The 12141-nt window shown below is 40.8% G+C and overlaps 1 protein-coding gene across 10 annotated transcripts in view; it reads left to right on the top strand.

Moving 5' to 3' along the window:
* Positions 1 to 12141, top strand: part of SH2D4B (SH2 domain containing 4B) — a 107191-nt gene that overhangs the window by 38159 nt on the left and 56891 nt on the right. For 5 of the 10 annotated variants that reach the window (XM_079136087.1, XM_079136086.1, XM_079136084.1 and 2 more), the window contains 2 exons: positions 4041 to 4204; positions 5282 to 5429. In XM_079136087.1, the coding sequence (XP_078992213.1) occupies positions 4041 to 4204; positions 5282 to 5429 (312 nt within the window). The remainder of the gene's footprint in view (positions 1 to 4040; positions 4205 to 5281; positions 5430 to 12141) is intronic. The other 5 variants (XM_079136085.1, XM_079136089.1, XM_079136088.1 and 2 more) reach the window with 2 other exon arrangements.

Below are 12141 nucleotides of genomic sequence, written 5' to 3'. Positions count from 1 at the left end.
ACCAATGGTACCAAAAAAAAAAAAAAAAGTTCTGCAATTATTAAATAAAATTTTATTTAAATCCTCGATATTATTACTTAAAAAAGTCTGTTTGACCCACTGACTTATGGAACAGTTATAGTAAGTGCCCACCATGAGTTTTTATATACATTTTCAAATTCTTCTTGTATTCTTGGTGTTTTTCTTTAATGCAGTTGACTGTTATGTTGCTTGTTGTATAAAGTTTTATGACTGTTATATCTTCTGGGTGGGTTGCATCTTTTATTATTACACAGTATTCTTCTATGTCTTGTTTATATGTTTGTCCTTGAATTTTGCTTCATTTGACATTGACACTTCTTCCTTTCTGTTTGCCTTTGTACAGTCTGTTGTTTTCTCTATTTTTAACCTTTTTTTTTAAAATGGGTTTTCTTGAAGTAACATAGCTGGGTTTATTTTTTAATCACATTCAATGGTCTCAGATTTGTAATAGAATTAATTCCACCTATATTTATTGTGTTAATGCACATATTTAGGGTTCATTGCCTTTGTATAATTTTCTATTTGTTTTCTATATCAGCTGCAGTTGTGTTTCACTGGAACTAACAGAACCTACAACTAATAGTTCTTAATTAAACAAATCTTCCATGTTTATGTTGCCTTATTTTGTTGGATAACTGCAGAATTTTATTTTTTGAGGTTTTTGTTTTTCTCAAATGACAGGAACTCTGAAGATGCCCTGCAATGGGTGATTTATTTAGCTGTTCAAGATTGCCAGGGGCCCTCCTGTTCTATCTTTCTGCTCCCCCATGCTCAGCCTGTGATTTTTATCCTCATGCTTGTAAATCTTCCAGCAACCTCGGGCATCATTTCCTCATCCTCTCAGGAAGATGCTAAGAGTGAAAGGCTTCTCCTAAGAAGTTTCATCCTGTAGAGGGAAAGCCCTTCATTGGGACTTCTGCCAGTATCTACTTCGTTAGAAATGGAGATCTCGTCACCCTTAGATCCATCGCTTGTCAATGAGAATAACATTACTTGATGAGTTTCCATCCATTGTTATTTGTCCTTTGAGGCTGGGGTAGAAATTCACCTTTCCTGCAGGTGAGGGTCTCTTGCTGCTCTCTGAGCAAACTGGGATTCTGTGGTGAGGGTGGATGGTAGACTGAGGGTGGGTGGTATGTCAGCAATTGACAGCATCTGCTGTGATAGTTACACATTTTTTGTTCTTTTTCTCTTCCCTTTTCTTACTGTGGCAGAATGTGGAAGTCTCTTGTCATTTATCTTTCTTCATTATTTATTTGAAAGTTTTCCAATTCTAGTAGTGGTGGTCTCTCTGAATTACACCTATTTCTCTATTACTATATTGCCTTTAATGTACTAAAAATATAACAGTGCCCTTCTATATTAGGGGAATTAATGGGCCTTATGCAATTGATAAACCCTGACATTTCAGTAGATTAACACAATGAAGGCTTATTTCTTGACTGCATTGGTTTGGTGTGGGTTAGGTAGCTCCTCTGTGTGATTTTGTTTCAGACATTGACTCATGGACCAGGCTGCCTTTTTCTCAAAATTCCATCATCTTGGAGTCATTTATTTCCAGCTGGGTGGACAAGGGAGAAAATGTAGAGAAGACATAGCAGCTGCTCATAACCTCTGCCTGGAAGTGGGACCAATCACTTCTCCTGACACTCCACAGGCTAGAAGTCAGTTGTAGGGTCCCACAGAACTGAAGGGAAGCTGAGGAGTGTGTCATTGGTGGGCTAGGGATGAGGAATGCAGGGAGGGCATTGCATTGTCACTGTCATCAATTGCCATTCTAAGCATTATACATTTCATTTTCTCCTAGTTATGAAATACACACTCGCCACCTTCTTAAAAGGGATCCAGTCACCGCATCTACCTGGAAGCCCACAGTGTCCAAAGTCCCACATTTATCTCTATAAAGACCAAATGTGCTAAATAGATATATCATCTGATCACCCCTCACCTTTAAGACCGAACATATAACACTGGACTAGGGCCAGCATATCACTAAGCATACTGCCATTTTGGAAAGGGGAGAGCATGAGACCTGTAGTCACTAGTCTACAGCATCCTGGAGTCCTGCAGTCCAGTCTCTGAGAGGTTCCCCTGCCTTAGCCATGAAGGAATTCCTTGAATGGACCCGACTCTGCTTTGAGGAAGCTTCTCCTTGATTTTTGCCCTCGACTTCTTCTGGAGTGAGTGTTGAGGACCACACACACCCTGGATCAGCATGACCTTGAAACCCACCAACCCTCTCCCAGAAGACAGCAGCCAAGGGTTGTTTGAATCTTGAACAATCAAAGACTTTCTAGTGGACACTCAAATACTTAGAAGGCTTCTGATCTGTTGGCTTCCATGTCCCAGGAACAACACCTAAAATTCTTAACTAGACATTTTCTCCAATTGACTTTACCTATTTGCCTTTTTTTTTTTTTTTTTTTTTTTTGTGGTGCTGGGGATCGAGCCCAGGGCCTTGTGCTTGCAAGGCAAGCACTCTACCAACTGAACTATCTCCCCAGCCCCCCTATTTGCCTTTTAACCCCTATGCCTCCCCCTGTCGTCTGCAGGGCATCTACACTGACATTCTTGTGAGAGCAGGTACTCGATGCTCTTGGGCTAGTCCAGCTTCTGTGAGGAACAGGAGCAGCGAGAGATTCACCATGCAAGGATTTTATTAAGGGAAATGCCTGCCAGATAAACAGGGCAAGGAGCTGGAGAAGGCTGGGAGAAACATCTACTGCAGTGCAATCCTGACCTTGACTGAAGCAGAGAGGGAGGAAGGTTGGTTGGAGGTGTCTTAGAAAGTCTGGCAAGGAGTTGGGTGTGTCTCTCAGGAATGATCCTGACATGTGCAGTCAGAGACTGAAGCAGACACTGGAAACATGGCCTTGGACAAACACAAGAGCCTAGGGGTTGGAGTGCTTGGTCATTTATGCCCCAAGTAGTAGGAGGTTGGTGACACACAATTTCATGATCACTATGGAGCTTTGTGCCCTAAATCATTTATTCACCTTAGAAGGTTGACTCAGCTCTATCAATCATGAAAAAACTTTGAAGTTCCATCTCTTATAGTTTTGTCCCTAAAAGAATGAGAAGAAGATGATTTTCTCATCCTATAAAGTCCCAGATTTCTAAATCATCTCTATTCCCTTTCATTTCTACGTGCAAAGCACTCGGTTCTTCTTTAGACTCCTTTCTTTCTCTCAACACTTTGCCAAACACAGCCACTCATAACCAAAACACATTATCAACTTTTTATTTTCCAATCTCTTCCCTTATAATGACAAGTTCAGGAAGCCTGGGGTATGCCTTTTAAGTTATAGTGTCTAACATTTTTACCAAATATTTTGCTCTTGTACGACATGGATCTCCAGCCATTTGGCCTGATAGATGTCACTCGCCACTCAGCTGAAAGTCAACAATGCATAGTTTATATGAGTTTCAGCAGCAGCCCATTTTTGAGACAGACCTTCATATTAGTCACAGTTGTCAGTGTCATCTGTTGCAGTAGGAAAACTGAGAAATCTCAGTGGCTGAATCTAGTGCAGGTTTATTTCTTCCTCAGATTGCAGTCTGATATAGGTCACAGAGACTTGGCATCAGGCTGCTTCATCTGGCAATCTACCATCTTCAATTCTTTTTTTCTAGCCAGTGGACAGGAGGAAGAGACTGCAGAGAAGGTTCACCACCATCTAACTGCCTCAGCCCAGGAGTGGCACAAGTCACTTCCTACAGAGAGTGCCACACTCTCATTGATGTTCTCTTTGATGAGAATCTTAGAAGAGTTCAGTCTTTAGTCACAGACACTTTGGGTACCTGCTCTGGCAGGCTGGCTTAGTTGTTGTGATGCTCCCCAGGGGGAGAGGGAGGGAAGGAAGGGAAGGTCTTGGACCTGCCTTCAGCCAGTAACTCCCTGGAATGGTATTTTGGATGACAGTGCTCTGCTGAGGGGTGTAATGGTTGTGTGCCATTTCCTTACCAATGGAAATCAGACGTGTTTCTCCTTCCTTCTTTGTTCCTTCTCTTGTTATGAGGCAGCAAGCGACAAGCACATCCAGTGGCTCCTGGGAGCTGATGGCGAGGTCTGGGTGTGGGTCATGGGTGAAGGCCCTGGTGACAAGCCTTATGAAGAGATCTCCGAGGAGCTGATTGCCGAGAGAGCACGGCTGCAAGCACAGAGGGAAGCTGAGGAGCTGTGGTGAGGGGTGCTGGGGCAGGAGGCTTGTTGGTGGGGCCTGAGTATGGTGCTTGGGGGTAGGTAAAAGCCAAGGACCACAGTTTGTGGGTGGAAGGGAGAAGGTACCATCTGACTGGCTGTTGTGAGCTCTGCTAAGATAAGGGGACCAAAGCATCAGAGTCTTGCATCAGGCAAACCTTGAGGGTTCAAACCTTGGCTCTGTTAATTACTAGTTAGCTGATCGGGTCCTTGGTTTTCACATCAGTGACATAAGCCTAGCAATGCCTTTCCAATCTGCATGCAGTTGGATTCATCTTGATTGTATATATAACATGCTTTGACTCTTTCCTGTACATGGTTGTCATGGCGACAGTACAGCATTTAGATTGGCTTTTGTTGTCTGCTTGTTCCTCTTCATGTCATCTACATTTCTCACACAGGATGGACACTTGAGCCCTGGGTGAGATTTGGAGAGTGAGATTCCTTTCCTAAATAATTAAAAAAATTTTTTTTTGCCAAACTTGGAAATCCATGAGAAATTGACTCCAACATCTCCCCACCACCAATTTTGAATGACTATTTTAATTGTAAGCTGTAGACACATGTAAACAACACTGAAAACTATAAAGAATAAAGAACAACACACCACCTAAGATAACTATAGTGAGCATTTAAGTGATACATGGTCTATAAACTCTTCACCTTGACAAATCGACTAATATAAATCCACAAATCTATTTAAGATTACTGTATAGTGTTTGAGAAATACAACATGTTGGTCCTATTGATGGACATTTGAGTCATTTATTATGTCATAAAAATTCTCCAGCGAACATCATCTACATACATCTATGCACCCTTGAGTGAGAAATGGATTTCTGAGTCTTGTTTCCCTGGATTTCAGAATGATTTTACTGATTTACCCTCCCACACTTGAGAGTGGGAGTGCTATTTCTCACCATCTTTGCCAATGTTGACCTTTGTTGACCTTCAGTATTTGCCATTCTCTAGACCAAGGAAAGATTGTTCATTGAATTTATTCAAATTTCCACTGGATGCGGTCCTTCAGTTTTTCACCCACTGGTGCTCTCTTGGAAGGAAACAGAAGGAGGCAGAGATCACCAAGAAGTTCCGGGATGCTCTAGCCAATGAGAAGGCCCGGATCCTGGCAGAGAAGTGGAAGGTGGAGATGGAGGATCGCAAGGCTGCCAAAGTCCTGGAGGAACGCATCCACGAAGAATTCAAGGTGGGCCACTGCATGGGACACCTGTGCCAGGGCTCTTACTCTAGCCCCAAGGCCAGTGGGGCTGATCTCTGGTTTGGACCTGATCTTGGCCATTGGTTGGTACTGGGTGCTTTATGAGAATAGATGAAGGAACTTGACACACCTTTTGGTACCATCCATCTCTTGCATAGATGAGGGAACTGAGGGTCAGAGAGAGGAAGAGAATTGCCAAGGCCACATGTAATACTGGTTGGGTAAGAACTCAGGTCTTCTGCATCCCAAACCAGGGATCCTGAAATGAGACCTGGAGAGAACTGGGTTTCTGGTCAGACTAGCCTGGGATCCTATTCCAACTTTACTACTTACTGCTTTGTGACCCTGGGAAGCTTACTGAACTTCTCTGAGAATTGAAAGCAATGAGACACAGACACACACACACACACACACACACACACACACACACACACACACGTGAAATGATATATATGTTATATATATCATTATATATATATATATATGCATGTACATACTCACAAATATATTTAAGTAGAAATATATATAATCCTAGGCCATCAAACATCCTAGAACAGTTCCTTAGGCCATTTAGGCCATTTCTTTCTTTCCCCTAGGGGAGGGCATTATTCATAACCTTGCACATCTATTCATTCTGGGAGCCATTGTAATTGGTAAAGGAGGTTTACTGTCCTCTGATAGGAAGTTTAAGTTTTTAAGTTGCCTGAAAGTACATTTTTTCTTGATTCCTATTTTGAGTTTTTTTTTTTTTTTTCTATAGAAGCAATATATTTTACTGGATAGAAAACAAAATACAGATAAGCACATAAAAGAAAATAATAATCATGCTAAATCTCAACAAATGTGTTATTTTGTAACTTGTATTGTCAAAGATAAGCACAGCCAGACTTAGTACCAAGCAGTGAAAACAGATTGTTTTCAGTAACTGCTGACATAGGGGAAAGAGTTGAGCCCCTTCTGATTCTTTGCAGAGGGGATGTGGATGTTTGGATGAAGGAAGACCGGGGAGAGCAGGTTCTCCACTGAGTCAGAGAAGAGAGGAATTACAAAGGTCCGGCCAGCATGCGGTTAGACTCTGTGTCTCCTTGCTGGCAGCTGGAGTCAGGATTCCATCCTGCCACAGATACTGAAGACAGAGGTCCTCTCCTTCCTGATGATTACATTTCAAAGGCATGGCTCTCAGGTCCTTGAGAGAGACACTTCTGAGTTGTAAGAGACACATATTCACCACTGTAAGCTCCTTTTAGTAAACACTCTAAGAAAGGGCAGTCAGGGACTGTCACTAGGTGCTGGTAAGATCAAATAGCATGCTTGCTCTGGTCATATTGAGCTTTCTCAGGCAGCCTCTTAAGTGGTGTCTGGAGTCACCCTAGGGACATGGTCTTATGGGCTAGAAGCCAGGCTAGAGTTTGGTGCAGCCTCCTAGTGTAGGAGTTTGAAAGGAGTTGTTATGTATCTGCTGAGAGTTTTATAAGTGTTTGTATATTCCTGGCATTTACCCATTCAAAAATCTTTCCCCTCCATAATGATTAGATAGTGAAGACCTGGGTTTTTAAAATTGTTTTATGTTGCCAATATTTTTCTCAGTAGTTATTATATTATTCTTAGTCTTGGTTATTTTCAGATGTACAGAAGCTCGGAATTTTTATTAACCAAATCTATCCATCTTTTTCTTTATCATTTATTTCATGCTCAGTAAGATCTGCACCACCACAAGCTTATAAAAATACAAATCTATGCTGTTTCATATATCTTTCATGATTTTATTTCTCTGCATTTAATTTTCCTTCACCTTGGAGAGTGCAATGATATAGGGCTTCATTTTTTCAAAATGATTAGCCAGTTATTCCAATATCATTTATTATGTAATTTGTTCTCCTTTTCTATTGAACTTGCTGCCTTGATTAGATTTTTACTTTTTACTTACTTCTGGATCTCTTCATTTTCTTCTATGAATTATTATTCTTGAGCCAGACTTACTTAATTATTATAGCTTTAAAATAGAATTTAATATCTATTAAGGTAAGAGCCCTACCATTACTCTTCATTTTCAAAATGTCCGTGGCTAATCTCACCCATTTTCTCCTGCTAAGGAAATTTTTAAATTATTTTATGGCTATCCCCCTCCCTCCACAATAGAACTCACAGTGATTTTCACTGGGATTGCATCCATGTGATAGTTGTCTTTGTGGAAAATGGCTATTTTTACAATATTGAATCACTGAATCTTCTTCAGAAATGTGATATGTTTTCCCTGTTATCCAAAGCTTCTTTTTGTCTTTGTTAAATTTTTATCAAACATCTGTCTAATTCTAAACATTCTCAGAAACTTATATACACCTATGTACTTCTATTTTTCAGATCTTGGTAAAACTTATTATTTTCTTTGAGTGTTCTACATTTCTTTTTTAGTTAAACCTTAGGCTTCATATTTTTTGTTGCTCTTGTGAATGAGATTGCTCCCATTATTTCTAAACCTATTGCAATTGCTAGTTATGTCCTGTTGTTGATCTGCTGATTTACCTTTCCCAGGAGTTACCATGTTTTCAGAGGAGAATCTCCTGAGTTATTAAATGAAGCAATGTTTATTCCCAAGACATTTTATTTAAAAAATTGCAAACATACAGAAAAGTTGAAAGAAAAGTAGATTGAATATTAATATGTTCTCCACTTAAATTTACCAATATTAATAGTTTGCTAAATTTCCACTCTGTTTCTCTTTCCTACACACACACACACACACAACACACACACACATCATGATTATTTTGTTAGCAATTAACAATTTAAAAAAAAGTTGCAATGATCATGACACCCTAACCTAGGTACTGGCCAACTGGTATCCATAAAAGGCCAGTGTTTTAGTCAGCTATTTTACCATCATAACCAAAAGACCTGGCAAGAACAACATAGAGGAGGAAACGTTTATTTGGTTTGAGAGGTCTCAGGACACAGATGGTCAACTGGATTCTTTGGGTCCCAAGATAAGGCTAAATATCATGGTAGAAGGGTGTGGCAGAGGAAAGTGGCACCAGAGGCATGTGGTACCAGGAAGCCTAGCTTACAAAATGTATGCAAAGGCACTCCCCAATGACCCGCCTCCTCCAGCCACTCCCTACCTGCCTACAGTGACCACCCAGTTAATCACTGTAGGAGATGAATGCACTGATTAGGTCAAGTCGCTCATAACCCAACCATTCCACCTCTGAACCTTCTGGCATTGTCTCACACATGAGCTTTTGGGGGACACCTCACACCTAAACCGGAACAGGCCAGGTGGTAAATATTTTAGACTTCGGGAGCTATGCTGCTATGTCACTATTCACTGCCACTGTAGCATGATGGGAGCAACTACAGACAGTACTGCAAACAAATACATGTGGTTCTATTCTGATAAGACTTAATTTTACAAAATAGAGGCCAGATTTGGCATGTGAACCTTAGCTTTCAGACTCCTGATAAAACCCTAAGAACTTGAGTGTGAGTCCTACAGAGCCACAATAATCATTATCATGCCTATTGAAATTAGCAATAATTACCATAATAGTACATCCAATCCCATCCACACTGGAGAAAGATTTATGTTGTTGGATTTTGCATATGGTTATTTAAGTCTTCTGGGGAAGAACACCAGTTATTTTTATATATCTTTAGCAATGATAGTCACCTGCTCCATTTTGGCCACCTGTCCCAGAGAGGGCTGAATCTCAGATGCAGGAGGGCAGTTCAGCGCAGCTGGGCCCTGAGTTCAGTTCACAAGGACACAGAGGAATAAAGTCATTCATGGAGATCTTCTGTTTGATGGTCTCTTTGAACCTCTGTGATAGGAGGGGTGATAAATTGTGTAGTGCTCTATGCCAGGGCTCATGGATGGGTCAGTAAGGCTATCTGGCCTTTAGGTCACCGAGGGACTCAGATGCAGGCTTTGATGTTATGTACAAAGAAGGCTATGGTACATTTTTTTTCATTTAAAAAATTAATTTGCTAAATGTGAATGTTTCATCTTCAATAGAAATATTCATCCTGACTTGGCATGCCCTCATTTTGAGAAGCCTCAGAAATACAGGTTGTATCTGAGAACCCTGAAGGGGCTGCTAAGGACAGTGTCTGTCAGGAATGGCAGATCAAGGAGTCTGAAATTGGTGGCTCCAGGTTAATGAGCTGGGGTATTTTTTGCTAGATTTTTAATGCACTCTTTTTTTTTTGTCATATTGAGTTCATCATCCCAGGAAATAGTTAAGCACAGCCTGAACCATTATTGAAAAATATTTCTGTGTTGGATTACAGATGCTGGTGGCAAACTCTATGCCATTTCTCCCTTTGACTAGTGGTGGTGTTTATTCCCCACCACCTCCTTCCCTTCAAGTCCCTCTGGCCTTGAGACTAGATTTTTTTTTTTTTTTTTTTTTTTTTTTTTTTTTTTTTTTTTTTTTTTGGTGGTAGTAGGGATTGAACCCAGGGATCCTGGTCCTTTTTATTTTTTATCATGAGATAGGGTTTTGCTCAGTTGCTGAGGCTGCCCTTGAACTTGTGATCTTACTGCCTCTGTCTCCTTAGTTGCTTGGATTACAGACATGTGGCACTGCACCTGCTTAAGACTAGTTTTCTTGTGGAAGATACAGTAGAAAATGGTTCTCTGCAGCTTTTAAAATTTTTCAAATTAAAAAATAATTACAAATAGTTTTTGTATTTTTAAAACATTTAAAAGCATAGAAAATAACGGAAATATTTGGATGTCCAACTCACAAATTCAACAAACATTACTATTTTCCATGTTTACTTTATATTGAAAACAAAAACAACATTGCTGGAACTATTAATGTCCCTCATTCACTGTCTCCTAGCAAGGGGTGGCCACTCTTCTGAAGTTGTATTTTCTTTCCATTTTCACTTTATGACATATAAGAAGGCAGAGAAACATAGTAACAATTTCTTAACAAATTCTCAAATTCTCTATATATTCTCTAATTCTTTATATAAATTGTCTAACCTAATACTCAGTTGTTTTCAAAATTTATTCATATTAGCATTTCATTTAATGGTTCTATATAATAGGTTCGAATGGGCGTATAATATTTTTTTTTTCCCAATTCTTTTCTGATGAATTTAGGCCATTTTCAATTTTGGTTAGAATATATTTTAATGTACTAGTGAACATCCTTGAACAGGCTTTTTTGTACTTAAATGGGATTGGTAGACATGTTCTGTCTGTGTAACATTTTGTCTTTTTTTTTTTTTTGACTGTTCTGGGGATCAAACCCAGGGCCTTTTGCTAGATGCTAGGCAAAGTGCCCTTGCACTGAGCCACACCCCAAACCACATGCTACTTTGAGGACAGTCCCTAAGAGATCTGCAGCTTTTACTTTTGCCTCTGTTGTAATGCTCCCTTTTGGGAGTTTCCCCATAGGAAATCCTGTACCCCAGAGTACAATGCAATAAGGAAACCCAAGCAGCCATGCAGAGAGGGAAAATCTATCCCAAGGCCATTGAGGCACCAGACACATCCCTGAATCCTTCTTGGTTCTACTAGCCCATCATGGGCAATGAGCCCAGCCAGAGGACTCATCTCAGCTGGGACTCACATGGTGCAGAAGAGTCACCCAGCAAGCCCTGCCTGAATTATTAATCTATACAATTGTAAGTGAATAAAATGGTTGTAGTTTCAAGCAATTACATTTTCTAATAGTTTGTTTCTTGGCAATAGATAACCAAAACCAGCTTTACTGAAGAGATCATGGACTGGGTGAGAGATGGTCATGGATTATTTTTATTGTGTGGTTCAACACCAAGATGCTAATATTTGTGCATGTAAGAATGTACAAACAACCTTTATTAGTACTTTTCTTACTGAGAACCTAAGTGAAGGTTGTTAGGGGAGGGAGATGTAAACTCCTTGTTCTATAAAAGCTTATGAGGTGAGAGAAACTTTGTGAGCGACCCTCAGCCCCAGCCACACCTAGGGGACTATAAAGAGGTACTTGCAGGAGTCTTGGAGTGAACAAAGGTGGGCAGTGGAAAGGAGACATGTAGACTGAGGAATGGTCTGCTAGGGGAGATAAAAAAAAACCCCTGAGGGGTGAAGCCTTATAGACTGAGAAAGGTAGTCTGTGGAGTCCTTGAATGCTGTGTTAAGGGGTAGACTGTCCTCTGCAGGCAAAGTATCCTGTTAACTCCAAGAGTTATGGGTGGATCAAGTTTTAAGAGCATAACTGGTAGCAATGGTGTGATCCCAGTGCTATGTTTTTTGGGAAGGGATGCTGGTTGGGAGATTTTTGCAGTGGTCAAGATGTGAGGTGATGCAGGTCTGAACAGTCATGACTATGGATGGACACAGAGAAACAGTGGTGAAATCAGTGAGATCTGCACTAATTAACTATTGGGCTAGGGCTGCGGGAAAGCAAGGAGGACAGACATCTGCGTCCCAGGCAGCATTTGTCTCTGACATTTTCCATTGTGGTGAGGGAGACCTGGGCCTCTGAGGGCCTCTTGGGTGTGCTGTGAATGACGGCTTCTCAGAGAAGGGGGTCTGTACAAGTTGGACAGCTCAGAGGGCTGGAGCAGCCAGAGCAAGACTGAACCATCCCTGAGTAGAATGGGAGTGTTTGCATAGCTGCCTCTTGGCTCTGTTGGCTGTTGGCTGCTAAACCTACTAAGATGGACTCTTCCTCAGAGATCTCAATTTGGCCAAAGGATCCTGATG

This window comes from Sciurus vulgaris, assembly GCF_902686455.1.
Source record: "Sciurus vulgaris genome assembly, chromosome: 4".
In the NCBI taxonomy this organism is placed as follows: Eukaryota; Metazoa; Chordata; class Mammalia; order Rodentia; family Sciuridae; genus Sciurus; species Sciurus vulgaris.
Note: the sequence above shows the minus strand (reverse complement) of the source record. Positions and strands in the feature narration are given on the sequence as shown.